The 27,470-nt window shown below is 53.3% G+C and overlaps 13 protein-coding genes across 13 annotated transcripts; 4 read left to right on the forward strand and 9 right to left on the reverse strand.

The window, feature by feature from the left end:
* Positions 1-1,314: 1,314 nt before the first annotated feature.
* Positions 1,315-3,490, forward strand: CCM_04400 (uncharacterized protein; the record flags this gene model as incomplete). The annotated part of the gene is made up of 4 exons (XM_006669548.1): positions 1,315-1,328; positions 1,393-1,468; positions 2,295-3,431; positions 3,479-3,490. 4 exons carry the CDS (start codon positions 1,315-1,317, stop codon positions 3,488-3,490), a joined length of 1,239 nt encoding a protein of 412 aa, XP_006669611.1.
* A 366-nt stretch (positions 3,491-3,856) lies between these two features.
* CCM_04401 (xaa-pro dipeptidase, putative) lies at positions 3,857-4,761 on the reverse strand (the record flags this gene model as incomplete). The annotated part of the gene is made up of 2 exons (XM_006669549.1): positions 3,857-4,295; positions 4,370-4,761. 2 exons carry the CDS (start codon positions 4,759-4,761, stop codon positions 3,857-3,859), a joined length of 831 nt encoding a protein of 276 aa, XP_006669612.1.
* Positions 4,762-5,859: 1,098 nt separating this feature from the next.
* CCM_04402 (uncharacterized protein) lies at positions 5,860-6,838 on the forward strand (the record flags this gene model as incomplete). The annotated part of the gene is made up of 2 exons (XM_006669550.1): positions 5,860-5,925; positions 5,990-6,838. 2 exons carry the CDS (start codon positions 5,860-5,862, stop codon positions 6,836-6,838), a joined length of 915 nt encoding a protein of 304 aa, XP_006669613.1.
* Positions 6,839-7,259: 421 nt separating this feature from the next.
* On the reverse strand, positions 7,260-8,505 carry CCM_04403 (uncharacterized protein; the record flags this gene model as incomplete). Its single annotated transcript, XM_006669551.1, has 2 exons — positions 7,260-8,072; positions 8,143-8,505. 2 exons carry the CDS (start codon positions 8,503-8,505, stop codon positions 7,260-7,262), a joined length of 1,176 nt encoding a protein of 391 aa, XP_006669614.1.
* Positions 8,506-9,752: 1,247 nt separating this feature from the next.
* On the reverse strand, positions 9,753-10,633 carry CCM_04404 (actin cytoskeleton protein; the record flags this gene model as incomplete). Its single annotated transcript, XM_006669552.1, has 2 exons — positions 9,753-10,491; positions 10,551-10,633. 2 exons carry the CDS (start codon positions 10,631-10,633, stop codon positions 9,753-9,755), a joined length of 822 nt encoding a protein of 273 aa, XP_006669615.1.
* Positions 10,634-11,134: 501 nt separating this feature from the next.
* Positions 11,135-11,857, reverse strand: CCM_04405 (uncharacterized protein; the record flags this gene model as incomplete). Its single annotated transcript, XM_006669553.1, has 1 exon — positions 11,135-11,857. One exon carries the CDS (start codon positions 11,855-11,857, stop codon positions 11,135-11,137), a length of 723 nt encoding a protein of 240 aa, XP_006669616.1.
* Positions 11,858-13,334: 1,477 nt separating this feature from the next.
* CCM_04406 (uncharacterized protein) lies at positions 13,335-14,374 on the reverse strand (the record flags this gene model as incomplete). Its single annotated transcript, XM_006669554.1, has 4 exons — positions 13,335-13,481; positions 13,660-13,976; positions 14,028-14,148; positions 14,327-14,374. 4 exons carry the CDS (start codon positions 14,372-14,374, stop codon positions 13,335-13,337), a joined length of 633 nt encoding a protein of 210 aa, XP_006669617.1.
* Positions 14,375-15,012: 638 nt separating this feature from the next.
* CCM_04407 (uncharacterized protein) lies at positions 15,013-16,086 on the forward strand (the record flags this gene model as incomplete). Its single annotated transcript, XM_006669555.1, has 5 exons — positions 15,013-15,376; positions 15,427-15,548; positions 15,603-15,687; positions 15,741-15,947; positions 16,010-16,086. The coding sequence occupies 5 exons, from the start codon at positions 15,013-15,015 to the stop codon at positions 16,084-16,086; spliced, it is 855 nt and encodes a 284-aa protein (XP_006669618.1).
* A 271-nt stretch (positions 16,087-16,357) lies between these two features.
* CCM_04408 (Fungal transcriptional regulatory protein) lies at positions 16,358-17,017 on the reverse strand (the record flags this gene model as incomplete). Its single annotated transcript, XM_006669556.1, has 1 exon — positions 16,358-17,017. One exon carries the CDS (start codon positions 17,015-17,017, stop codon positions 16,358-16,360), a length of 660 nt encoding a protein of 219 aa, XP_006669619.1.
* Positions 17,018-18,308: 1,291 nt separating this feature from the next.
* Positions 18,309-19,182, reverse strand: CCM_04409 (Aminotransferase class-III; the record flags this gene model as incomplete). The annotated part of the gene is made up of 3 exons (XM_006669557.1): positions 18,309-18,706; positions 18,744-18,968; positions 19,038-19,182. The coding sequence occupies 3 exons, from the start codon at positions 19,180-19,182 to the stop codon at positions 18,309-18,311; spliced, it is 768 nt and encodes a 255-aa protein (XP_006669620.1).
* A 312-nt stretch (positions 19,183-19,494) lies between these two features.
* On the reverse strand, positions 19,495-20,834 carry CCM_04410 (dimethylallyl tryptophan synthase GliD1; the record flags this gene model as incomplete). Its single annotated transcript, XM_006669558.1, has 4 exons — positions 19,495-19,541; positions 19,565-19,968; positions 20,052-20,491; positions 20,634-20,834. The coding sequence occupies 4 exons, from the start codon at positions 20,832-20,834 to the stop codon at positions 19,495-19,497; spliced, it is 1,092 nt and encodes a 363-aa protein (XP_006669621.1).
* Positions 20,835-22,878: 2,044 nt separating this feature from the next.
* On the forward strand, positions 22,879-25,117 carry CCM_04411 (isoamyl alcohol oxidase, putative; the record flags this gene model as incomplete). The annotated part of the gene is made up of 5 exons (XM_006669559.1): positions 22,879-23,018; positions 23,087-23,433; positions 23,503-23,686; positions 23,756-23,963; positions 24,044-25,117. The coding sequence occupies 5 exons, from the start codon at positions 22,879-22,881 to the stop codon at positions 25,115-25,117; spliced, it is 1,953 nt and encodes a 650-aa protein (XP_006669622.1).
* Positions 25,118-25,433: 316 nt separating this feature from the next.
* On the reverse strand, positions 25,434-26,575 carry CCM_04412 (zinc-binding oxidoreductase ToxD; the record flags this gene model as incomplete). Its single annotated transcript, XM_006669560.1, has 2 exons — positions 25,434-26,229; positions 26,304-26,575. 2 exons carry the CDS (start codon positions 26,573-26,575, stop codon positions 25,434-25,436), a joined length of 1,068 nt encoding a protein of 355 aa, XP_006669623.1.
* Between the last annotated feature and the right edge of the window lie 895 nt (positions 26,576-27,470).

Here is a 27,470-nt window from a genome sequence, read left to right on the forward strand (position 1 = left end):
GTGTTTGGAATTGTAGCCCAAACTTGTTGGCTTATCTGGCGGATCAGCTTGTGTCGCAGAGTCCACTGGTGCCAGCAGCGCTTCTTGCAGACAACTGATAAATTCCTTGAGGTTCTGTTTCTTGGGTTTTCAATAAAAGTAAACAGTCGATGAAGATAGTTCGATGCTCGAGATAATGTAGAGTTTGACGGCGAGAAAAGCGATTGGGTCCTTGTCGGGGTGGTTTGGGCTTGACATGGTCACTGTTTCTATTTCCGCAAGAGCTGATTGACAATCAAGTATGCGTGGGCTGGCGGTTGCAATGGCGAATATAAGATTTTTTTAACGTGGCTTGAAGCTTGTCGATGTGATTGTAGAAGCTAACTATGTCGATTGACGATTTTTTCTAGTGAGCCGCGAGCACTACCACGTGCTACAGCCACCTGGCTAGATACGAATACTAATTATTACCTTGGTACTTTGAGTATGTGGGTACTTCGCTACTGAAGACTACAGCACACGGAAACGACGGAAAGGTGAAGCTGCGGTATTATTGCTCTGAAGCAACCATTTCGAGTTGCAGAATATTTTCTCCTTTTTAAAGTTGTCTCATGGCAGGCGCCCTGGCCGTTTTGCCGGGTGCGGGAGGACCCCTTGCTCCTTTGGCGGCCGCATGACTCCGTTGCATGGACGGAATAAGCAGAATCTAGGCCGATCCGTCGAGCGAAACGCGCGGCCGTCCCATCCACAGACTGGAGCGGCGCAAGCCTCGAACTAGTTACGCTGTTTGTCGCAGAGTGGCGAATCCGGGCTGGGAACGAGGGATGTACGCAAGAGGAGGAGAGCATGCATAACAAGCCAATGGCTTTTATTACGCGAGTTTGAGATAGTTATGAGAGACGTGGGATGGGAGATGAGAAATGGGCAAAGATGTACTGGCAGGTACGGAGTATTCCGTACGCCGATGTATTGTGTGGTGCCTGGCGCGGTCTCGGCGGCAGGGCGGCGGGAGGCTTCCTCCCCGATGTGAGTTGCCGCTGGTTTAGTCAGTTTAAGCACCCGAGCCTAATTGAGTAGTTGGAGGCTACTAGGTAGTTATTATGTCACGGGAAGCAACGGTTTGGCAATTTTTTTCAGTCGATGGTGTCTCTCGGTTGTTGGCGCATCTAACTAGGGAGTTGTGGGGGGGTTTGGGGCAAAATCCAAAATCCCCGGTGGGCCCAGAATCACTGCAGCGGCAATGAGAAGAGACGGAGGACAAATGCAGCAGAGAAAATAAGGAAGAACTCGGACAAGAGCAGAAAAGAAAAAGACTCAGGCAGGCTTCTCCGGGCCATGCAAATTGGATTGTATGTACAAGCTGGCGTGGCCGGGGATGATGGACGGGATGGGTCCGAGACTAACTAACGTTAGCTGGCGCACACGCGGTGGACACTGGTCCAGTGGCCAAAGAGCCAAAAGAGCCAAAGAACAAGCACTTTTGGCCCTGGTAAGCTGGGGGGGACGCGCAATGCAGGCCGACAGCGCAACGTCACCCTGCACGTACCCTCACCCTCATGTACCTGTACCCCGACCGATGCGAGGACGGATAACAAGCTGGACAAGAATTGCCATTCATTGTTTCAATTCTCTTGGCTGTCGACAATGGTTTGGAGATGAATTGAGCATCCGGTTCGTCAAGGGGTCAACTTGTTCCTCCATCTGCATCTCTTCTCCCGACATTTCAAGTCCTTCTGCACCACGGTAATCTGTACAGCCAGCTTAGGTACCTTGTGCCTTTTGTCTCCGGTACCTCTGTCAACTCCCTGTCGCTTTGCCCGTTCATCCCTCTTACGTCTTGGCTGCTGCCATTTTTCTGGCCATTTATCCATTTCTCCATTTCTCCATTGGCCTGTCCGTTTCCAGATCCTGCCCGGGGTCTGTCTCTCTAACTACCTACCTACTATTACCTGGTAGTTACCTTTTTCCAACACCCAAAAATCACCACCCTCTCTCCTTCTACAAGCCCATCCTCTGCCTTCGTTCCCCGCGGCCCCGCGTCCGTTTCTATTCTTCATTCGTTTATCTTTATTCCGCCATTCTCCCGTCTTTCGCTGGTTATAACATCGTCCCCCGAACCGCTCCACCACTCTCGCACCGCAAACTCGCTGCATGCGACCGACTGCTTGCGCAACCATCCGATCCCCACGCCGGCCGAAACATCCCCCGAGACCTCGTTCTTCTAGCCATGCGAAGATATGCCGCCGCCACATGGCTTCCCTGACATCATCAGGAGGCCGGGCACCACAGCGACTACCTCGCCTGACTTGCTCAAGCCGCCGCTGCCCACCCTCCCGACCAGCTTCTCCCAGCACGTCCGCGACACCGAGGTCCAGGTCCCGCCTCTGATTGCCGGCGCCCTCGTCTCCGCCTTTGCCAACTCCCTCGCCGATGGCCTTGATAATGCTCTCCTTACCCACTACTATCTCGAAGACCAAAAAGTAAAAATCAATCTCGATCGTGTCATCGACCGCCTCATAACCAGCTTTTGCGGCCAGATCTGGGACGAACTCTACAAATTCTACCACAGCGACGAGGCCGCCTCTCAGCCTACCAGTCAGGTCATCCTCCTCTTCGAGGGTCCCATCCGCCAGATCATCCTCATTCTCAACGGTCCCGAAACTTCGCGTTGCGTCCTCGACCGCATCGGCCCCAGCCTATCCCAGCGCCCTGTCACATGGTCCGCGAATGCCGGCGGGATTGACCTGCCTCTGGCCCTCCAGCTCGTCTGCGGCTTCTGGCATCGCGAGTTCCCAGATGTCTCTCCCGGCGGCTGTCCAGAGCAAATCGCTCGCACCTTGCACTCTCTAATAATTGACGGCCAGGCCTCGAAACGCCTCATCTCCGATATTGACCGCATCCTCCTCTCCCCCAACTATGTTCAAGTCCACATGGCCGAGTCGGCCATCTGGGACGTCATTCGCAAAAGACCCTTTCCTCCACCCCCTGACGGCTATCAGTTAGTCCAATTCAAATTCGACTGCCAGCTTTTCGGGCCTCTTGATGGAATTGGAGACCCCCAACTCGTCAATCTCGGTTCCTTGCCCGCCATTACGGGTACCGCCGGTAGCTGTGTCTACACTACCGTCGCCGAGTACATTGATAACCGGTGGCCCAAATGTGGTCGCCTGCTCCTCAAGTGCCTCGAAGAAGCAGTCACCAACGCATCCGCTTCACACCAATCGGATGATCCCTTCCCAGGCATGTCAGTATGGGACAGCACTGACGAAGACTCCGTCTTTTGTCCCGGCCTGCGCCTCATCCATCTTGAGGTGGAAGACAATTGCATTCGCGTCAGCGCCTCGGCCTGGACGCACACGCTCATTGAGATTTTTCAGCAAATGTGCTGGACCTGCGCCGCCCTCAGCTCATCCCCCTTCCCAGGCGGCTCCCTGTCCGAATGTGCCATTGCCGTGTCGGACTGGGCATACCAAGACGGCTCCGTCTACATGGACTGTAGCCTATCGCATAAACCATTACAAGAGGGCGAAAGCATGGCGTGGTTGGACCAATTTCATGGGGCGGCGATTGCATCGGGGTTTCCTCTGGCGGATTTTTCAACGCCACAAAATACATGACCAAGGCGTTTTCCTGTTTTGTTTTTCCATGTCATGATTGGGAGTTGGAATTCTGTTTTTTCTTTGTTTTATTTTTGGATCATTGCGCCAAAACACGTTTTCTTTTGTGCGCCCATTGGGGCTACATCACGGCACGGCTTCATGTCTTATATTCCTGTCTTGTTCATCACGGTTAGACGGCTGATGACGGCTGCCTCTGGGTTATCCAAGGGTCCCTGTAAATTATTATCTTAATAAATGATACCCAAAGTACATGATGGTCATACAAGATCCCGCATTGGTTTGTTCAGCTCCTTTTCGGGTGTCAGCAGCCACGACACGGCGCCCGCGGGGCGTTTGTACCGGAACCCGGCGTCGCCGAGACTGTCGACGACGAGCGTGCGCGTCGCCGGGTCCACGACGACAACAGGCCGGTTGTCGCCGTTCCCACCAGCCCGTAGGTTGACAGGCTCGAACAGCCACGACCGGCGCAGCGTGGCGTACGGATTCCAGTGCGGCGCCCAGGTAACCACCTCGGCGGCCTGCGTGGAGCGCCGCACGAGCGCGCGTACGCGCTCCGCCTCGGCGCGCGGTGCGAGGAGCGTCGTGCGAGAAACGGCGCTGCCGTCGCCGGCTGGCACCGGCTGGATCACTATCAGCAGAGGCCGTTGCGAAGGGGCCAAGGTTTCCCAATCGGCCCGGGATATGTTGGCGTAATGTCTGAGAAAATTGGTTAGTCGGGGGCTGCGCTGCGGGCTTTTCTCTCCAACAAAAAAAAAAAAAAAAAACGTAACGCAAAGCTCGGGCCCAGCTCGGCGACAAAGGCATCCACGTCTTCAGCATGGAGCACCTTGGCCAGCATGTCCCGTCGCCACAAAAACTCATCCATTTCGGCGGCAGCAGCACCCCCCTTGACGCGCTGCAACGGCGCATCGGTGGTGGTGGTGGTGGCCGCGTCCGCCTTTTGGTCTTTGTTGCTGCCGAGACATGGTCGTACCCGCAGCAGCTGTAGAAGTGATGGCATGGGCGTCGGCGCCATCGAGGTCAGCAGCCCGCAGACGCCCACGGTCAGCAGGATGATGGCTGTCAGGGCCATGCAGCGGCGGCGGCGGCAGCGGCTGCCGGCATAACATCGGAGGCGGGGCGGGTCGTCCCAGTCGGGATCCTGCAGCTCGAGATTGCCCATTTCGAACGAGGCTGTCTGATCCTTGTTCTTTTTTTTTTTGGTTTCTTTTTCTTTTTTCCTATTGCAGAACCGGCATTCGCTTATCCCGGATGAAATCCTCGGCTCGATCGAGTTTGGCCACTTGGGAATCTGTAGTGAGTGATGAACGAAGAGTTGCGGGGTGTGGAAGGAGACGTGATCGAAGAGGAAGAGAAGATGAACCTTTCAAAAATTGAATAGACTAGAACATGCACACGTTTATGCAAAGAGGGGAGGGGAAGCGAACAAGACTTATTTATCTTTGGTCTGGTCTTTTCTCGCCCTTTTGGCCAGACATGCCGGATCTGGAATGTGGGTGTCATTAAAGCCTAGCTTGGAGGGTTTGTGGGACGGCGCCGCGCAGTTAGTCCCTCTGTTTGACATGCGCCGGCGCATGAAGCTTGTCACTAATGGCTTTTGTTTGAACAGGTGCAATTTTTTTTTATTAAAAAAGGGAGGTCTATTCGCGGGAAGCCGAGACATATTCAGGCACCATCTTTGCACCTGGGTTCCAATGAGCGCGTCTCGAGGGAGGCCTACTTGAAGAATACCAGATTGCAAGGGAGGAAACAGCACGAAGAAGGGCTTCGTCATCCGAGGCCATCAACTTTTTTTGCCTTGCGAAGCGAAACATGGTCGGGGTAGTGAGTCAAGCCGGCTTGGCCCCAAAAGCCAACGTTCATGGCCCGTGACGTCGAGTAATGGCCGTCATGCACGCCATTTCGAGCCCATGGTGCAGACGGCGGTGACAGCTGAGCATTTATACCAGTGCCGAGAATGAAGAGTAAACCTCCATCATCGGTTACTACGATGAGACACGCAGTGCAGCCTCGTTACTCATTGAAGTTCTTCAAACGGGCTGTCGTTGACGACAAGGGGCAGACAGCCCCGAACGCCCTCCCGTCAAGGTGAAGCGAGCAACGATGCAGTCTGTTTTTTGCTTTGGTTCCGTTTTGAAAGAGATGAGCCAGCGAAAATGGCGACGGGAAGAGTGGAAATCGAAGTAGGAGTCAACAGTGAATGACGCACGCGGGCGTGAAGGGCGAAGCCAAAGTGAGGTGCATCTGACGTGCAACAGCAATGATGCACATCTCAACGCACAAATCCTCTCTACGATCTGGCCCAAACGTTCATATTCTCTTTTCCGTATTTGTTTCCTCAAGAACATCCGACGTTTCTTCCAACCGGCGCCTTCAGAGCAACAAGCCAGCACTCTGCACGCCCCTCATTCAATCGCAAGTCAATGGCACCGTCGCGCCGAACAACCCGGGCAACCTCCAAGAAGGCCGCCGCTTCCCGCAAAGGGACCAACCGCCTACCCTTATCCTCGTCGGAGCAGAAGCAGCGCATCGCCGCAGTCGAGGCCGTGCGCGCCGCTTCCCGCAAAGCGGCCAGCCGGATGCCCCCATCCTCGTCGCTCGCAGAGCAAGTCCGGGCGCTGGAGCGCGCCCACGCGGACCTCGTCGCCGAGTCGGCGCAGCAGCAGCAGCGCATCGCCGGGCTCGAGGCCGCACTCGCCGAGGGCAAGCGCAAGCACGCCGCGGAGCGCCTCCGGCTGATCCAGCGCGGCGGCCTCTTTCTCGGGAAGACGCAGCGGGCACTGGAGCAAAAAGTCGCGCTCGAGGCGCAGCTGGCCGCCGCCGAGACGCGGCTCGCCAGCCGCGCCGCCTGGGAGGAGCAGGTCGCGCGCGACCGCCTCGAGAGCAAGATTCTCTGGACCGCCGCGCAGGTCGCCATACAGAGGCTGTGCGGGCCGGAGCAGCAGCGCGGGCTGGAGCGCATCCTGACGTGCTGCCAAAAGGCGTTTACCGGGCCCGCTTGCTTGCCGGCATCGGTGTCCTCGGTCATGGCCGAGGATCCTTTTGTCGTGCAGGTGCCGAGCACGCCGCCGCACGTGCAGCAGATGCCCCTGACGCCCGTGTCGGTGGCCCCGGAGAGCGTGCAGGCCGAGGGCTCGAGCTCGCCCGTACGCGGTAGCTACACGCCGCGCCGCGAGGGGCTGCGCCCGAAACGAAAGGCTGTCGACGCCAACGGCAGTCCGGGGTACACAAGAATATGATGGAGTGGATTGTTGTGGAAAGTGTTGGACCTGGAAAGGATTGTCGGTGACAACGACACGGATTCACAATGATGTTTTAAGCAGTCGCCAGTAACTGCGGTCAATACCCCCCCGTATTGATCATGTAACTTCCGTTATTTTGATGAGATGCGTTTGCAAAGATTACAATACTACTTACGGCCCTGCGTTGGTCTGAAAAAGGGCCGAGGACGGATTTGAAAGAGGAGAGAGATTGGTTGCCTTGTGTAGAGTTTGGACTATGTATATCTAGAAACTGGACGAGAAACATGATATTTGCATATCAACACAAACTCCCTTGACGCCATTCTTTTGCCTTGTCAAATCATAACTGTCCGTTTCCAATTTTCTGTTCTCGCTTGACAAGGCACTTCGCACCTTGCTTCGGTCTGGTTAATGTGGCTTATACGCCGGCGTCGCGGGTGGCATAGCTGGCAGCGCTCTCGCCCACTTTGACTTCGTCCTCTGGGACTCCAACGGCCACGCTCATAACACTCTGCCTGGCGCTGGAGCGGCCCTTGTCACGCGGGCCTGCGATGCTGGCGCCGCCTGTTGGCACGACATTTGCGCTCGCGGTGGTGCTAACACTCTCGCTGCGCACGTGTCGGCTGGTGCTGCTCTCTCTGCGCTCGCGCACCGTCTTCTCCAGCTCACGCACGCGCTTCTTGAGCATCTCATTCTCCTTCTTGGCTATCTCGAGCTCGTTTCGGTAAAAGGTCGCCTCCTCGTAGCGAGAGGTCGCGGGGACGAAGGATGGGCTCATGTGGTCGCCGCCGAAGCTGCTGCCTGGTGTCGCTGCCACGGAAGTGGAAGCAGCATGGTGTGGCACGCGCTGGTTGTGAAAGTAGCTCGAGGGGTCTAGGCCGGCGCCGGGCCCAGCTCCGACACCGGTCAGGTGCACGCCGCCACCCGGGGCGGCCTGGCTGGATCGCGACGCGGTGCTATCCTGTCGCGAGAGTGGCACCGGCGCCGGTGGTCGGGGAAAGTGCGTGCCACGGCCGTCAAATGAGGATGCAAGCTGGTGAGTCTGGCTTGCGGTAGACGATGTGCGATGGTGGCGTCTGGTGGTGGGTATGGAGAAGCCCGATCCGGACAGCAGCGATGTCTCGGTGATGGGGTCGTGACTGGTGGCCGCCGAGGTCGAGGACGCATTCGAAGCTACGGAGGCGTTGTGAGTGGCTCGCAGGAGGGATAGCTCGCGGGTGAGGCGATTAACCTGGGACGATGGTGTTAGCTTCCGGCGGGGCAGCATATGCAGTTATGCAACCATGAGGGAGGGCACGTACTAGAGCTTCCTGCTCTTTCTCGAGCTCCATGTGGAGCTCAGATGTAGTCATGGGGCGAGGATGTCGCAGAGGACCAGGACCGCTGGTAAGCTCGGGCTGGTGGGCGATCTGGGCAGAAGTAAGGTGTGGCGAGGGGAGGGATGAGGCAGCGGCGCTTCCTTGCTGGCGCGGGTGGTTCACGGCGGACTGGTTGGAGGGGAGAATGTTGAGCGACGAAGATGGCGTGATGTTTCCGGGCGAGGCATAGGTGGCGGCCTGCCCAGCGGCGGCGGCGGCGGTAGCCATCTGAAGGCTGCTGGACTGGCGGCGTGAAGACGTCGCTTGGGGATGAGGCGAGGCGGGCACCGAGTTCAAGTCGGGCATGGCTGGTTGGCTGGTGATGGTGGCAGCTCGGTGTCGTCTAGTCGTGGCTAGAAGTCCGCACGCTATAAAGTAGGAGCGATGTAGAGAGTCGCTAGAGACGGAGGCATATATTCCAAGGCGAGATGCAAAACAAGCGAAGAATGAGAGCAAGAAGAGGGAGAGAAGGTCCTGCAACGAGGGCGTTTAAGGAGAGAAGAGGTAAGTGGATGTGGCTACCTAGTTTTGGGGAGGAAGAAGGAAGGTCTTGTCTCAGAGGCAACTCAGGCAAGACAACGGCAGACGCGTAGCGGTGGACAGGCCCCTGCGAAATCCTTGCAACGACCCTATAGCGGTTGTCTGGTGCTTGGAGTTGGTGCACTTGGCAGCTGCCTACGGTGATGATAAATGTTGATTAAATAGATTTGTGTAGGATGATTTGTGGCCGGTTTTATTAGGGGTTTTATTAGTGACTCTGTCGTGTGACTGCTCCTCGTCGCTATCTGGGGCATTAGCTGTATTAGTAGGTACCTAGTAGTTACTAAGTGAAGCTATGTCGACACCAGACGGCCGCTATCGCCAAGTTGCGGGGGAACCCGCCCTCTGACCACAGTCACTGGAGCAATATCAGGCGGGCGTACTCTGTCGGCAGATCAACATCAATGCCTCTTTTGCCGAGCATAAAATGCAATCACCGGGCAGATATTAAGGGGGACGTCCAATTCTCAGTGCGTGATAACTATTGAAAGGCAATTTTTGGAATCGACAACATGATCGTGGTCATGAACTGTGCACAATGGCTCCCCTCACCCACTAACTGGCAGGTACGTTAATTACAGAGTCCAGCATCTGGAAGCCTAGAAGCCCTGATCTCTTCTCCAATTCCTTTCAGGCTCCTGTTTACGAACTTGTTAACAAACACGACGCGGGAAGAAAAATAGTTTCTTGGCAGCAGTCAAATACTACTAAGTAAACACAAGCCATATTCACGACGAATAACGTGTCGTATAATTGACTTGGTGCTTAGTCTGTGCTTCACGCCCCAGACGTACCTAGTACATGACTCATTTAATGCCGCTCATTCTTATTCAATTCGTAAAGAGGGCATGAAAGGTTTCTACAGTAGTGAAACAACTTGTATTTATAGGTCTCGACCCGTTAAAAGACGCAAATCCGTCAGACACGTCGACAGTCGTAAAGGTCGTAGCACCAATAATTCCAAACATCCATGCCATCAACACTCATCACGCACTAGTTACTCCCTAACCTCCCTAACCAGTCTTGGTGTCGGCAGGCGCGGGAGCGGCAGCACCCGTGGACGCAGCAGGCGTCACACCAGCCGCAGGTGCAGTGCCGGCGGCAGCCTCCTCCTTGGGCTTCTGCTGACCAAAGACGCGCTCGAGGCCGGCGGCCTTGTAGGCGCTGCCCCCATGGTTCTCCTTCTTCAGGTCGGCGAGGCGGCGGGCCTCGGCGTGGATGTCCTGGACCTGGCGGGAGCCGTCGGTGTAGAACTTGGCAATCTTGCGGCCGGTGGGCGTGGTGCTCGCCTTTTCAAAGTACGAGCTCAGGCCCGTCAGGAAGTTGTTGGCCTTTTGCGACAGGCCGTAGCTCTGGTCCGTCGCGCGCGCACGGTCTGTCGCGTGGTACTTGGCGTCGAGGTTCTGGATCGTGCCCAGGAAGCGCGACGACACGTTGTGCGTCGTGTCGAGCTCAATCGCGTGCTCAATCGCCGCGTCGCCGACCACGTAGCCGTGCGCCAGGTATTCAGCCAGGATGCGCGCGCGTGGCTTCTCCTCCTGCGTGATCTCGTCCGAGTCGCGCTCCTTGCCATCGTGCGCGACGTCGGGGCCCGGTGCGGTGCCGCTGGCGCTGGCGATGGTGATGTGGTTGGGGCCCAGCTGCGTGTTGGTCAGGAGGAGGGCCGTCTTCATCGCCGTCTCCTTCTCAAAGGTGACCTCGGCGGTCTTGGTCTCGTCACCGGTCGTGATTTTGATGTCGGTGACCTTGCCGCTGTGAATGCATGAGAAACATGGACGGGAAGAGAAGAGGGACATAGGGGAAGAACATACCAAAAGACGAAAAAGTCCTTGACCTCGCCGTCGCTGGTCGAAGCAGCAATGTTCTTGACAATAACGGTAGCTTTGGACGCCATGGTGTCGTTTCGTGCGGGCAGGTTGATATATATTCTAAAGTACGGTGTACAATTGGTAAAACGTATTTTTTGAGTGAAATACAAGAGATATAAGTACCACGGGAAAGAAAATAATGATTGGGACAAGTTTGTTGGGAGAAGCAGAAAGCATGTGCTCGTGGCGAACATGGTACGACATCTTGGGGCGGGGCAATATGGCGACGTCATCTCGGGTCTGTGGCGGTGCTGATCTGCACGGGCACTAATGAACCTGTTGCCTGTTACCTGTTACCAGTGCTTCACCCGTGGACTGTGTTCGGTGGGCCTCTTCGCCACAGCCCTCTTATAACGGCAAGTGGCTGAGTATACTCAGCTTAATAAATTCTACATATACCTCTGTTCGATTAGAAGCGCTTACACTATATGGGGCATAATAGGCGCGGAAGGTTACGACACTTGGTACGCGGGGAACTGCTTCTGTATTCAATCATCTAACTAACCCCCTATACCCAAATATGCACTCTAGAAGCCAGTCTTAATTGTCCAGTAATTAGGACCAGCAGTGGTGGAAAAGCCCTGCTGATCAACGCAGCTACCGTACTGGTAAGGCTTGGCAATCGTGCCAGCCCCAGCGCCGGCCGTCTTGGAAGTCGGGAAGTAGTAATCAACTTGCGTCTTGAACTGGTCGGAGCACTTGAAGTTGGGGTTTCCGTTGGCAAGAAAGTACTCCAAGAAGCCCATCTGATTGCCGACGATGCCACCAGCACCCGCGGGCTGGACAAACTCGCCAATAACCGCAGACTGGCCCGTGACGGCGTTCTTCAGGGTGCCGCGCCACTTTGTCCCGCCAATGTTCTCAATGACACAGTCAAAACGACCACTAAAGTCCTTGACCTTTAAAGTCACGGCACAGCTGACGCCGGCTCCGCCGTCTGCGCCGTTGCTGCAGTTGGGATGCGACGAGGTGGTACCACCCTGGAAGGAGGAGAAGACGCCACGGATGGTTGCCTGCCCGTTGGAGTCCGTCTGAGGCTGGACACCCGTGTAGCTGACTTGCTGGACATTTTGAAAGTTGAACTGGTTGGCAAAGTAGTAGCCTCGCTTGTGGGCGGCGTTGGCGACGCCAAAAGGAAAAGTAATGTCCTTCAGGCCTCCGGCAGGCGCCGAAAGGGACCAAGAGTGGCCTATGCCAGCCAGGCAGGCCGAGGGAGCAAGAGAGGCAATGACCAGAGCAGAGGTCTTCATTTTAGAAATAGACTTGAATTGTAAGTGAATTGTTTAAGGGGACTGTGTAAGTGATTTTGGATAAGCATGGAGAGGTAGGGAGGGTGATTCGGGATTTATATACAGAATCATACAACGCTAAACATGAAAAGAAAATACCTTCTATGGAACAGTAGCGTTTGAACAAGCAGAGGGAGCTCGATATTTTCGGAAGAAATAATTTGAGGTAGTTACATTGCAAGGGGGCCGCGAGTGTGGGGAGCTGTCAAAGAAGCTTCCTAACTTGGCAGGTGGTTCGCAAGATCTGCGAATCCCCCAAATACAAGCGTCGGGACCCTGCAGAGGGCATCGAGGAAGCTGAAGGCTGAAGAGCCCGGAAACAAGCACTGCAGCAGCTGAAGACTCAGAGAGGGAACAGTGATCCGGAGAGCGCAAAAGGCTTGCTAAATTGACGCAGAGAGCGAAGAGGCTTGCTGAAAAGTGATGACGAGAGCACGGCGGCAGTCAAAAGATGATTCAGAGAGTGTTTTAGCGATCAGAAGCTACCGCGGCCAATCAGACAAGCTGTCTACGCACGCGGAGACGACTCCCTGCCAATTTCGGGACTTGTTTATCAGTGACAAGTCTCGGGAGCTTCTCGCCATTTTAGCTTGCGGGGTACGAGTTTAAGACCTAATCGCACTTGCTAGCCGCATTTGTAGCTCAAAGGAACGGTGCAGGGAATGTCCAGTCACAGTTTCTCAAGTCGCGAACACTACGCAAGTTGAAACGCCGCCCCGTCCGGGGGCAAGCCTGCTATCGTTGCCGTCTTACTGTTTTGCCGCTTTGAGAAAGGTAACGTTAGCATCGCTTACAGTGCGAGCACGACATTTCTCAAGTTGCCGTCGGATGAAACATTGACTTGTTATCGGATCCCTTTGGAGAGGGGGGGGGGGGGGGAAGGGTCGACTTGACCGATAGCTGTGATGACGCTGTAATGTCGAGTAGCCAAAAGGACAAATTATAAAAGAAGTTCCAAATTAAAAGAGTCATGCATAAGCTGCCGTGCTGTTGCTTGTCTAGCGGGTGTCTTCGAGGGCTCGTCTGGCAAAGGTTGTGGTCAAGCAATTGTGTATGACAACTATGCTGCACTGTGCTTGTTTCACCACCTTGCCATCTGGTTCAGACGTTCATCTCAGCATGAACCGATAAGCTTTTAAGTAAAGAAACGAGGAAAATAAATATTAGAATCGCTTGAAACGCACTCCCCATTGTGGAGGACGGTGACCGTCCTGGCACAACACCGACATGATTGATTCGATGAGCAACATTCATGTAATTATCATTGCGCACTTAAAAAAAATGACCAATCACTGTCATCGACTCTAATATATCTGTCAAGGCTTCAATATCGGTCATAATTGCCCCCCAAATCACTTATGTAAAGCCCGAACCCTTGGCGCGGGCATCGATGACGTTTGTATTCTGCGCCGCCCCGGCAGAATACACCAACACGAGTTCATCCCACCGTCATTGAAAAAGTCTCGGTGCATTTGATGGCAGGTTTGCCAGAAGAGACGTGTAAGTAGACCAAGTCACACAAGACATTTGGTACGAGACATGCCTGAGTCAATCGTGTGTCAACCCAACAAAAGGTCTCGTCGACCTGGAAATGTGCTGATGGTCACCCGAAGTGCTCACAATGTAGCAAAACCTTTGCTTATTTTCCTACAGATGAAAGCATATATAAATGTGTTAAACTTGGCGCAATTCAAGTTAAATTGCCACAGGGATCTGGTGGATGCATAGGCAGCCACAGAGAAAGAGCGACAGCCACTTCAAACATTGCCATAGGCACCATACGGCTCCGATTCCTGAGACTCCTGTCGCTTGAAGTTGCCGTAGGCACCATACGGCTCCGAATCTTCAGACTCCTGACGCTTCACATTTCCATAAGCTCCGTACGGCTCTGATTCCTCTGTCTCCTGTCTCTTCACGTTTCCATAAGCCCCATAGGGTTCAAGCTCCTCAGACTCTTGTCGCTTGACGTTGCCGTAGGCGCCATAGGGCTCGAGCTCCTCGGACTCCTGGCGCTTGACGTTGCCGTAGGCTCCGTAGGGCTCAAGCTCCTCCGCTTGCTGACGCTGTACGAGTGAAGCACCTGCCACTGGTCAGCAATGTCCTTGTTGGGGCCAAAGACGCTCGCGCCTACCCTTTGAGTTCGTGGGGGCGGCGAGGACGGCCGTCACCAGAGCCACGGCGGTAACAGTGTGGGCAAGGAAGCGCCATGTGAGGATATCGTAGTGGTTAACTAAATTGATGACTTTCTTGAACTGAGAATTTCCCCAATACCGGCGTAAAGCAATTATTTATAGATCTTCTCCTATGCAGGCGGCTGCTTACGTGTATACTTTTCCTTGCCGCTTACTCTTGCGACAATTATTCAAGAAAGCAGGTGCTTCCTTTCCGCATATGATGACCGAAATCTGGGCCGTCAGTCCTGGCTCGAACCGAAGCTGAATCCAGCTTATTGGCTGCAAAGGTCCCGAACTGACACATGATGCAGAATGGTAAGCTTGCACTGCAATCTAGACCGCTTTGACCGTCCCGGCAATTCTCTTTCTACAGGTATTACTTCCGCTTCATATCTTGGATTGGCGAGAAAGCTTCTGGTCTCAAGGAAGTCAGGCGGCTCGTGATCGTCTGCAGCCCTGGAGACGTTGTAGCGAGAACTGTAAGTAGTTTGGTAGCCTGCCACGATGATATCTGGCGATGTCCTAGCGCTGTATTTTATTGGCCCTAAACCTGCCGAAAGCCCAACTCCGGATATCGCAAGCTGACAGGCGCACAAAGTGGCTGCATTAGCTGCGATTTAGCTTACAGACAGCCGATCACGTCGTCAACCGCAGCGGCTTCGATTGGCCAGAAAGGCACCGAGCATTGACTGTTGTCTAATGACTAGGTAAAATCTCGGGGTAGTCAGGCTTTCGTCAAACCAAGGTATTTATTGTTCATCTATTTTCTTGCTCCCAGATCTGCACGTGGCCCCTCTCAGAGCCGAGACCACCGAAACTATCTGTAAGTCGATGGTCTTGCCTCTATAACCCTTGGTGGCTGCCGTTCACGAGGCCCAGTCCGAGCGATGCTTGCTTTCCTTCAAACTGTCGCAAAATATTTCTGGTTATACATTCATCGCGATGGATCCTGAGAAGCACACTTCCTCAACATCGCTGGACGATGACTTTGAGTCCGAGTCATTGCTACCAAATGCGCTGCTCAAATATCGGCTAGGTGCCGATTTTGAGAAGAAGCGCATGCGCTACCTTTTAATCTCCCTTGCCAGCATTGCTGTGTATACCCTTGCTGTCATGGGAATTACAATAGCAACGCTGCCCAAGGTTGATCGCGAATGTCGTGGCGGACCACATCTGTACCCAAACCTGCTTGAGGACGCGATTGAGTACCGGCTCGAGACATTTGCGGACAACCACAAGCCCAATCATCCGTACTTTGGAGAGCCGAGCAAGGAGTTGGACCATAATTGGCATGAGCTCACAAAGTGTATGTGAGAAGCACCACAATTTGGGCCCGTACTGACCTGTACTCGATAGGGTCTGACGTGCGGATTCCGGAATCCGAGGTTGAACGTCTCGGTCGCGAATACCAGGGCGTTCACTTTACAGATGGAGGGTACTACGGTATGCTCACTGTGCACCATAACTTACACTGTTTGGTATGAGCGAGTTCAAGATTGACTAGACAAAATTGTTGCTAATGCTGAGAACAGAAGCGCCTGTATCAGCACATAAATATTGACCACTACTTCCCCAATATGACGGATGAGGAGAGACAAATGGAGTCGCAGCATACAAGTACGCATCGACGAATCAAAACGTCTGAAGAAAATGCTAATTTGCATGTCAAGTTCATTGTATGGCATTGATAAAAAATGCCCTGATGTGTCAAGCAGACACGACTCTTCTGACTATGCGCTGGCTCGATTTCAGTCCGATCCCTGCGGCCAATTGGTCCACGCCTCGCACCTGTGTCGATTGGTCGCGGATTGAAGATTGGACCAAGAATAACTGGGTGGATGCGAAAAAGGACGGAAGAATGGTGCACCCTCAGTTTGGTAGGTTTTTGCTTGATGGTGCCGACAACGGTCATGTGCTAACCATCTTGCTCCTTCTCTAGGCCAGGTATTCGTCAACGGTAAACATAACGGTTCTCGCATTGGAGTATCTTTGATGCATCAAGATCATGGCCACTAAGGCTTGCAGTAAAAATGCCAGTTTTGAGCAAAGGGACATGCTCTAGCCAACAGTATTGTTAGTTACGACTTGGCGCTTGTATATGGCGTTGTGCAACACATCGTAAAGACATACATTTTATCGAAAAAAGATTTAAAATTCAACAAATGAATAAATCATGATCAAATACACAATTGATAGCAGAAATGCATTTTTCCATTCTTCTCAATACTAATTCACTCATGAAGCTGCTGTCTAAAGGTTTCATCACAACGAAAGGGCTTCCTCCGATTTACAAAGTACCGAATTGCACGTCCTCATTATAAATTAACCACAGCGCGCTCTCAGCCTCTTTCATTTGCAAGTCTTTACTCTTGTAGAAATTTTGAGAATCCGCCGTGCGACGGGTTTTCTGCTGTTTCCAGACAGAGCTCACAACGCCACAGTTCCCTCCTTGGAAGCCGTAGCTCCCGAGCTCGGCGTCGCTGCTGTCAAAGCAACTATCTAACGCCGTGTCCCAAATAGTATCCATATCTTGCGCAGTAGTTGACCAGCCATGATCGATAAAGTGGCACTCGGTAGCAAAGTGTGCAGCACCATCGAGACCAAAGCAGGTAATCGGAGCTAGACCACCCTGGCCATGACTGAGAACCGCTTGATCTATGCTGTAGTCTGAAAGAGGAGAGGTTGACTGTGGTGGTGGCGGGTCAACATCGCCCTGTCTGGATGCAGCACTCGCCAACAGCCGAACAGTTGGGGGCTGAGAGGACTCGTCTTTCCGAATCTTGCGAGGTCGTCCGATTCGCTTCGCCGGCGCATAAATACACGCCGTCCTTTGTTTTCGACAACGTTTGCACGTTGGCTTGTCTTGACTGCACTTGACTTTGGACGAGCTGCACTCCTCGCAGGAGCGCTTGAGTTCTGACGAAAGGCAACTGTTGGAAGCATCCATAATGGTGGATTTTTAAGGATTTGTAAGGAAGCTGCAGAACATGGATCAGGGGCCAAAGAAACAAAATGGCGGCCATTGAAATGGATAAAATACTGAATATAGTGAAAAGAGGCAGAAAGCATTTATAGTATGGCGATGATGGACTCTGCGATCGGGGTCTGCCCACTTAGACCCATGCTCCTCCTCGACACTAGGTAGCGAAAGCAACTATTCTACCCTTCGCCATATCAATTGAGTGGCTTTCCTCTTCAGCACAGACTCTCATCCATTCTACATGCAGTTTCTTCCCGCTGCAAATGACTGAAAGGACCTAATTTCTGTAACCTTGTGCTGTCAGTCTAAGCTAGCTTCGCTAGAAGTGAGCCTGTAAGACAGATCTCGGGCCACCTGGACATGTGCAAGTCGCAATTGCCATGACACCATAACAAAAACAGACATCAACACCGCCGTACAAGTCGACAATGGCATGGGCTCTGGAATTCACTACAGCCGCGAAAGAAGCTAGGGAGTGCTGAACAGCCACTTGGCGGCCCTACAGCGAAGTCCGCTTCCCATGACGGAATCTGTACTATCCTCGCGTTGTTCCTGTATCGAGACTGGGTGGCTTACAGCTCGGCACGGCATCTGCAACAATCACGCCTCCGTCTCTCGCATCTCACCATTAGTCCCGTTATATTCTTCGCGAATGTCTGCAGAATCACAGAGAATGGAGAGCTTGTTTAACAAGTCATTGGCTGCACGCCCCTCCGCCACCAATAGGTTTGCCGATGAGGATAGAGGTGTGATGCTGGCGCAAGAGGCTCCGCCAGCGAAGTGCGGTATTACGCCACTGGTAGAAGTCTTATGAGGTAAGACGGCTGCCATGGAGAGGTTTTGTAAAGGAGACCTTGCCTCTTGTAAATTGATAGAACTGACAACTCAGAAACCCAGCGTCTGAACCCGAGTATGCAGTGGCGTTGTACCCCGCCATGGTTAACAGCCAGTCTGACACCCTAGAGTTCAGCTTCGACGTAGTAGTATTTTGATCAGCTGGCAAGGTACGCATACTTTAATACTTTAACCCGTATTTGCTCTCCACCGAGATGATGGCATAAAATATTCATCGCTAACCGACTGCACATTTACTAAGTTGTCGCATCACGAAAGTCTCGCTCAAGTGGTGGCAGCATCCTCGTGTATCAGCTCATGGCGCGCCATCAGTTCGGCTATTACATCTTTACTTCATTCACCTGCATTACAACAAAAGTTGATTTCTTTACTGAACACGTCATCTCATTCATCTCCCGATCATCTACCCTAACTCTGAGAGGACAGTACAGAGGCAGAGAGCCAGCAAAGGCACGCTCCAAGACGCTGCATAACTGGGCGGCGCGATGCGGAACGCGCCGCCAAAGCTTCGGTGGCTGCTCAGATTGGCCCAGAGGCCGTACTTGAACGCCGCATCCCCGATTCTCTTGGCCAGCTCGTGGCTCGGCAGCTTGGACTCGCGATCCGTGACGGTTTCGACGCCCGCCATGAGCCCGCGGCCGCGGACCTCGCCGATACAGCCGTAGCGGCCCATGAGCGTCCGCAGTCCCCGATGAAGCACAAAGCCGACCTCCTTGGTGTGCTGCACCAGCCAATCGCGCTGCACAATCTCGAATACCTTGTCGCCCACGGCGGAGAGCGTCAGATGTCCGGCACGACATTCTCAGGCTCAATGGCCACCAAGGCCGCAGCAGCTCACGCCCGTCTGTGCCTCGTCCATAATGCCGCGCCGCTCGCAGTGCCTCTTGAGCGCCCGCAGGTAGCCCGGCGGCAGCACGTGCATCCCTCTCGAGCTCTGGATGCACTTGACGATGCAACAGGCGAGTGGCCCGCACGACTTCGAATTTCCCGGTGTAGACTTTGGCGAGCTTGATGGCCATGGCCGAGTAGGCACGACATCTGGCCAGAGGTCCAGTCAAGCAGTCTATGGGCGCTCGCCGCGTGAAAGTAGAGACCGCTAGTACTAGACTATTTCGTCATGCAAGGCAATTACCAAGTCCAAGAGATAATTTTGACATTTTGCGGTAAGAGCGCCCTGGTCTTCGCTCTGATACAGTGTTGCTTGTGGCTGCATCGCCCTTATGAAGGGTTAGGGTTGGGGTATGCTCGTCAGTCCTTGCAGTTTGCCTGGGCGCCATGATGCTCAATGATAGCCACAATTTGATGAGATATCATCAGGGAAAAAAACTTTTTTAACAAATAGGGAGGAGTTTGGGGGTTTAATACATAGTTGCAGACCAGATATGCCCAGGTACCGAAGTGTAGTTTTCCGCGGGCAACCCTCCTCGGGAAACCCTCCACCCTACCAACCCACGGGTCTCAAGGACTGAGAAAGAACTGGTCGAGAATAGATGCATCCGGCTGATATTTCCGGCTTCAAGTAGTAAGTAATTTCCAAGCCGCCGTCACCTTTAAATAAGCAGCTTAGATATGTATGGACGCCCTTGCCATCAGCCAAGCTGCGGTGCGGGAGAAGGCATTCCAACATAGATGCATACTGCGTACAGTACTCGCCTCTACCATGTTCAATCATCCATTTCGAAATGCGCTCCGTTAAGACGAGATCGTCTGACCCGTAAACGTACAAGTTGATGAAGACCTTAATCTCGGGGTATTCCAGATCAGACGCGATATTAAAGTAGTATCCGCATCCTGGGAGAACCAGTGGCGCATAGGCGGAGCTATTTTGAGACAGAGTGGCCTGTTGAGGCATCATGTCAAGCTCGGCATCCGGGGCAAGGGCATCCGTCGTCCCGGCCAGGGATGCTAGTAGACTCTGCAGGCTTTTCAAGTGTTCTGGGAGGGCTGGAACCCGTCCACCGAGTGTCATGACCTCTTGGATTGCATCAAATGTTGAGTGTGGCGACCGAAAGTAGAACTTGAGCCGTGAATGTTCCGGTTTGATGTTGTCAACGGCTATCATTCTATATTCCAATGACCCATTAGCAACTATTTACTAGGGGACGCCGCAATTGTTGATGTGTATAGACTTTGTGATGCAACTCACGCGGGGCTGAGAGTTTGGCTTTGAGGATTGTCCAAAAAATCGTAAAGCTTTGTGCTGGCGCCACCATCTGCGCATATGCCAGCAATAGCATTCTTCCATACGTCAAGAGGGATCTGATCTAATCCCAGACCAAGACGGCGCGGAATATAATATGTTTTGACGCCTAGGCCCGTGGGGTTCAGCTCAACTGCAATCAGAATGGTAGTAGTAAATGGTTGACCCGCAGTGATCTCTTTGGAATATTTAGACCGGTCGTGGTCGTAAAGTGTTGCCAGTAGATGATTGTTCCACGTAAGATCAAGGCTTGGTATGACCTCCTTTAGGCGGTATAGCAGCTCTCGGGACGCGTCTTGGTTCAATGGATCGACAAGACGCCCAGTAAACTGGCCCATAGCCTCGATGGTGTAGCGGATAACAGGCTGGCTCCCTGAAGTATTCCACTTCCAAGAGTATTCGATAGGTAGCCCCTCTAGATTGAGGAGGCAGGGCCAAGAAAGCTTGCCAGTTGGTCCGGGTGCGGGCCCCATGTAGGGAGCATATCATGAAGTTAGCTAAGAATATACTTGCATGGAGGCAACTCACTATCCAGTAGTAATGGAAGAGAAGGGCCTCGTATTGCCGTTCACTGGAATAGCCAGCAAGTTGCACCATGTGAGCAAGATGCTGTCCTGTCAACTGCCAGCAATAATCGCAATCCGCATCGCGGGACGGAAGCAAAAGTGATAAAGACTCCCAGACCTTGCTGGGTGGCATCTGAGACTTCGTAGATACTTCGTTTGCCATGGTAGCTGTGTAGTCGTGATAAAGTTCTGTAGGGGCAAAAAATAACGAGGGGAAGTGGCCCAAGTTCAAGAATGAGGATTTGTATTTCAAAAGCTCGATCTTCCGCGTATTGGTAAAGCAGTACCCGCTGTGGCAATCCAAAGGACAGGGGCCTCTGGGCCGACACCTCCCTGTGTGGTTCCAGCCTTTGTATTTCAGTTATCCGTACACGTGTTTGATTTCAGCTTTTGTCTTGCCGCATCTGCAAGTTATCTTGTGGCGTACCCCTCACCAACTCGAGCCGTCGTTGGCCGCCACGCATGTCTCAATAGGTGCTACCCCGACATGAATCCGAAAATAGACACGAACAACAGAAAGAAAAAGGTCGAAACGCACGGGACAAGTCAGTTTTCACGACAGACAGTACGGCAGCGAATCCTTCCACGTAGTTGTGGTACCCCGCATGGTACCAGCGCCACGAGTCCAAAATGATGTTGGAGGGATTCGTGCTATTTCCATTTGCTCTTTTGCTCTTCTGTTTCTTTTCAAAATGTAGTTCTTTGACATTAATGTCAGGCAATTTGTCGGAATTGGCGAGCAAAGAAGCAAGAACATGGACAACTATCTATGCTAGACGATGCTGATCTTTGTTCAGTACGTTGTGCTATGATACTCCTTTTCGTCTCCTGAGCTATTAGCAGCGTAAATAAATTCAAGCTTATAATAAAGGAGGCTGCTCTATTTAGCAACCAATTAAAGCCCTTGTTATGCCCCTCGTCGCATCATGGATGGCTGCGTTGATATCTGCGGGGTCAAATATGAAGTGACATCCAACTCTCCGTTATCCTTGATGAGGCAGCTCACGTGAGTGTGTACGCCCTTCCCTCTGTCTAGATGCCTATGCAACGCGAGAGACTTTGATCATCGACATGTACCGCTGACAATAGTCACCTCTTCCATGAGTGTTCATCCACTCTGTAAGATTGCTCCCCAAATAATAGTCAGCACACACGGCCATTCGAAAGAAAGCTCCGGGGTGGGTGATGGGCCCATATACGGTATCTGCGATTATATTAGAGATTTTTTAATAAATGATCAGATGGCAGTATTACCTACAGCGTAGTGGTAGTGGAATAGAAGTGCATCGTACTGCTTCTCAACGGAATATCCAGCTGCTTCCATCATACTCGCAAGATGCATTCCCGTCAACCTCCACCAGTAGTCACAGTCTGGGTTGCGGGACGGGATAAATCCTGCTCAGAGCCGCCCAGGCTCCAGTAGCTGCAGCCATTGGAGGGCGATTTTAAGCTTGTAGCTTTAAAAATGAAAGGCCTCAATACGGTCAATTGGGGACTTGAGGTGGAAATTGACTGCTTTCCATTTCCCAATTTCATTTTTTGCCCATATAGACGCATCTTCAATACTCTACCTACCTAATTTGCATTTTACTACATCGGAATTGAGCTTCGAAATTGAACTGAACCGTACGTGTACCAATACCGATACCAATAAGTTTCTGTGCAGCCAATAGCGCCGACTAGCTATTACTTGTCCATATCCGAGAATAGTAGTCTCGACCTCGTGCAGGAAGAAAAAAAATTAATATCCCTAGTAAAATAATAACTAAGCGTATATGCAACAACAATGGACTATGTCCAAAAATAAGTCCCAAGTAATCCACATCCAGCCGTGTCAAGCACATGGATGCCTTCACTCGTAAATAGAAATTGAACAGCGTGCATAATCAGGCTCTAGGCCCAAACAATGACCTTTTTGCCCTTGATCTGTCCCTTATTCGCTGGAAATGTGCATGGCCATGCGCCTGTATTTGCTGGTGGTTATGAACCGTTAGCATCACCGAGGCCGAGGTGGCAACCATTGCGTGAAATCGTCGCGAACCCGAATCAGCGACGGGCCCGAATAACTTCACTTCACTGTCTTCACCCAAATGAGCTCTACATTTACTGGCCTTTACTCCTACCAACCCGTTATAGGGGAGCCTTTTCTGCAAGAATAGTTGTTAGCTTCGCTTTGCTTGAGGGACTTTTCGACCAATCTATTTGCTATGGTAAGCCCCATTCCGGATCAACAACTCGGCTGCAGCAAAGACCGCCTGCACATTAATCTATTAATATCCTCACACCTGACTATAAATTCTCAACTGATTAATATCGAGAGCCTCGTCGTCTACCATTTACACTCGACGTTCGTTCACATTCGAACCACAGAGTCCTCCCAAGAGCACCCCATTGAACCGACCTTCTAACCCGTAGCCCTTTCTACTTTTGTGACGGAGACTCACCCGAGATGGTCAATTTCTCATTTACAGTAGCGCTCTTGTTCTCGACGGTGAGCTGGGCATCGACGCAAGCTGTGCCTGAACCCGCGGCCGTCCAAAATGTGCCGTCCGCAGCGCATTGCAGAAATATCCCAGGAGACGCGGCATGGCCCCCGGCGCAGGCCTGGTCCAGACTCAACAGCACCGTCAACGGCGGCCTGATGGCGACCGTGCCTCTTGGCTCCGTCTGCCACGACCCCGACTACGACGCGGCCAAGTGCAGGGCGTTGGCTGATGGCTGGGGTCTCGCCCAGCTCGTGTACGCATTCCGGCCCAAGAATGGCTAGTTACACTCATTGTTTCTTTTTGCTAACCCCCCTTTTCCGTCGGCAAGCGTCCCACGACCGGCAGAGTTCATGTCCTTGTACTTCCAAAACAATACCTGCACGCCCTTTTCGCCGCGGTCCGCGAAGTGCGACCTGGGCAACTATGTGTCCTACTCAATCGACGTGCGATCCGTCGACGACGTCAGGGCGGGACTCGAGTTTGTCCAGCGCCACAATATCCGTTTGGTGATTAAGAACTCTGGGCATGAGTGAGTTGAGTTCGATTTTGGGGGGGAGGGAACAGCAGAAATGAGATGCTGACCATGACGAACTTGCAGCTTCAACGGTCAGAGCACGGGCAAAGGAGCACTAGCCTTGTGGATGCACAATTACAACAAGACGAGGCTTATTAAAGAGTTTGCCTCTTCATATTACAATGGTCCTGCCCTTGAAGTGCAAACTGGTGCAGAAGGTGGTGTAGCCGCCGCGTACGCCAATGACCATGGCTACACGGTCGTATCCGGCGCATGCCCAACTATAAAAATGGTGAGAGAATCCGGCTTATTGAACCCCCCCATCATTTCAGTGTCCAAACCCTCGGCTAAACAAAATGGGGATGTCAACAGGCAGGAGGATACCTTGCCGGCGGCGGCCACGGTTACTTGAACGGCGTGTACGGCTTCGCGGCCGACAACGTGCTGGCGTGGGACGTTGTCCTTGCAGACGGCTCCCGCGTCGTGGCCACGCCGACCCGCCACCGCGACCTATACTGGGCGCTGTCCGGCGGCGGCGGGGGCGCGTTCGGCGTCGTGCTCTCGGCCACGGTGCGCGTGTTCCGCAACGAAGTCGCCGCCAACGCCGCCTTTTCCTTCTCGGCGGCGCAAGCCGGCGGCGCCGCGCCGTACTGGCGCTCCGTCGCCGCGTTCCAGCAGCAGCTCACGCCGCTGCTCGACCACGGCGCCGTGGCCGAGTACCAGCTGAGCGACGGCGGGCTGGTCGTGAGCGGCATCATGGTGCCCGGCCAAACGAGCGACGCGCTGCGGGCGCTGCTCCGGCCGCTGGTCAGGGGCCTCGAGCGCGCGTCCGGCTTGCGTCTGACGGAAGCTGCGCTGGCCATCAAGTACGCGCAGGCCGACAGCTACTATGCGCTGTACCGGGAGCAGATCCTGCCCCGGCTTGGCGACTTGGTGCTTCCGGCCACGCTGGCCGGCCGGCTCGTTCCGCGAACGGCCATGGACCAGAACCCCGCCAGCGTCCATAGGGCGCTTCGTGACATCGCCGGCAGAGGCTACTCCTTGGTCGTCATCGCGCTCAACGCCGTCAGCGCGGTGCGCAACCAGACGGCGCCGCCGATTGCGCCGAACGCGGTGCAGCCCAATTTCGTCCACGCGCACAGCTCCTTCATGATCAACCCCGGCTGGTCCAACGCGCTGCCGTGGTCCGAGGCCCAAGTCCTGCAAGATGAGCTGGTCAACGAGATCCTGCCGTTGTACGACGCTGCCGTCCCGGATGCGGGCGTGTACAAGAATGAGGCAAACTGGGCGGAAAAGGATCTGAAGAACTCCCTTTACGCCGGAACGTATCAGCGGTTGGAGAAAATCAAGAAAGAGGTAGACCCAGCCGGACTTTTCTACGGCATTGTGTCCGTCGGCTTCGACCAGTTCCAATTGGACGGCAGCGGTCGCCTCTGCAAAAAGTAGGACATGATCTCTATCAGACGAAGGAGAGTACTAAGTAGATGAGAGATGGTTCCAGTATAGAGGTTGATGACTGTTTTATGTCATTTCCTGCATGATGGCTATCTAGCGCTCGGGGTCCGCGTCGTTTCTTCGCGTTGAGCGCTCGTGGGTAATGACCAAGCGTACTGTTTTCTGAGAGAAAATAGTTTCTCGAGGACTGGATCCGTTTCATCCTCTGACCAGTACACGGTATATTCTGTGCCCTTTTATTTACTACCAACGAATCGGTGACCAATGTTCTTCGACTGAGCCTGTCCGCGTGGGGTGGCATACACGCTCAGAACGAATAGACCAACTTCGTACCCGAAACTTTGCCCTGGCGAAGGTCTTCTAGACCTGCAATCACACCTTCTAGGCCTTCTCCTCCTTGGTTGACAGTGGCCTTGATGGGCTGCAGTTTCCTTTCCTCTAGCAGCTTCGCAGTCCGCTCCCAGAAAGCAGTAGCAAAGATGACATCCTCCTGGGAGGCCGGGAACACATATGTCCCGCGCTCAAACGACTCTCCAAATACCGTATAACCGAGCTGATATTTGGCCTCGACCAGGGGGTTTCTGTCATGGAGAAGGTTGGCCGGCGTGAGCGGCGCCACGGTTGCATAGATGCTCTTCTTCGTCTTGCTCAGCGAGTGGGCGGCGATATCCTGAAACTGTTTGTTGGGAGAGCAGTCCCAGGCGAGAGTCAGATCATCGCCGACGACATCCCTGACCTTCTTTACCAGCTCCTCCGCCGACTCATGGTAGTCTAGCAGCACGTCGGCGCCTAGCGAGCGAAGATAGTCAAAGTTGTGAGGAGAGGCAGTAGCCAGGATACGGAGCCCAGAGAGCTTGGCGTATTGAATGCCCAGAACTGCGGTCGCTGTGCTCCCTCCGCCGATCAGAATTGTCTGCGGGGGATCGACTGCAGCCGACGGCGGTAGAGGCAGGCCCAATAGTTGGTACAAAGCCTGGCCACATGTCGTAATGCCCACGCCCAGGGTGGCCGCCTGCTCAAAAGTGATATGGTCGGGGATCTTGGCCACGACGTGCTCCGGCGTCATGGTGTAGTCTCCGAAAGCGCCATGCTCGCGATCTTTGCTATACACCCAGCCAGTTAGCATATTGACTAGACGTCTACGCGCAATATTTTGCAAGCATTCGGCAGTACGTACGCTCCGAAAGCAATGCTATACACTCTATCGCCCTTTCGAAAGCCTTTCTTTGCATCAGGTCCAATCTCTTCGACGATGCCAGCAAAATCAACACCCGGACGTGTTCCGATGGCGTATCCAGCGTCGTTATCGATGGCTTTCCAGTCGGTTGGGTTGAGTGCCACAGCTTTCGTCTTGATAAGGAGATAGCCTGGTGGCAAGGTCTGTTTGGAAACAGACTGGATCTCGAGCTTGCCGACCGCAACGCAAATGACAGCTTTTGGATCAGCCATGTTTATCTGATAAAAGAATCTGGTCCACTATCGAAAATTCTGTGAGGAGAAAGGTAAAACGTGAGATGGAGGCCCTGTTTTTATTCACTTCCTGGCGTTGCATGGCGTGATGCTGATGCGGCTGGCTGTAGCTGCGGGGTCGAATACACTCTCGGCACAAACGGCGTACTCGAGGTCGTCTGATGTAGGACCACCCGGCATAATCCGTTGCCTTATTCGTCATTCTACCCAACCCAAACGTGCCTTGATAAGACAAATAAGAACCAACCCATTTACTCTGGCGGGGCAGGCCGCCGAGGGCGATCGGAGCGACCCCGTTGCCCTGTTCCGGGGCTTTCAGGCCTTACAACCGGCGCCTTTTAACGGCAGCTCAGAGAACAGATTTTTGCACCAGCAAGCGGAAACTGCAAGTCTCCGTTTCCTACTCGCAATGAGCCAATGAACCATGCTTGGGCCGACGGCTTTTGCGACGCTACCTAGCTGGCAGGGCGAACTCCACAGACTTGTGATGGTTTAGCTTCAGCTGCGTGAGGGTACGATTCTGTCCGGGTAATGAGGTATGCACTGGTAGTCATTATGTTTGAGCGTCAAAGTCTAGTCGCGGCAAGCTCTGATCCCACCTATCGCGTACCACCACGACAATAAAGGACAAAAGCGCAAGTACTCAAATTCTCCATCTATAAATTCATCAGCAAAATTGACATGTATTTATCCACCGCTAATTAGTGATAAAGGTTCGAAATGAAAAAAGCTAGCCAGGAAAAATGGAATGCTATGCCTCCCACCATGCATCGCAATGAAAAAAAAAACCTAGCCATGGTAAATGATGTGTGCAACGTTTCTTGCAATTTGGCACCAGTGCAGATGCCAATATGCAAATGCAAAGCCTGTCTAC

The sequence above is a fragment of the Cordyceps militaris genome, assembly GCF_000225605.1.
Source record: "Cordyceps militaris CM01 unplaced genomic scaffold CCM_S00003, whole genome shotgun sequence".
NCBI lineage: Eukaryota > Fungi > Ascomycota > Sordariomycetes > Hypocreales > Cordycipitaceae > Cordyceps > Cordyceps militaris.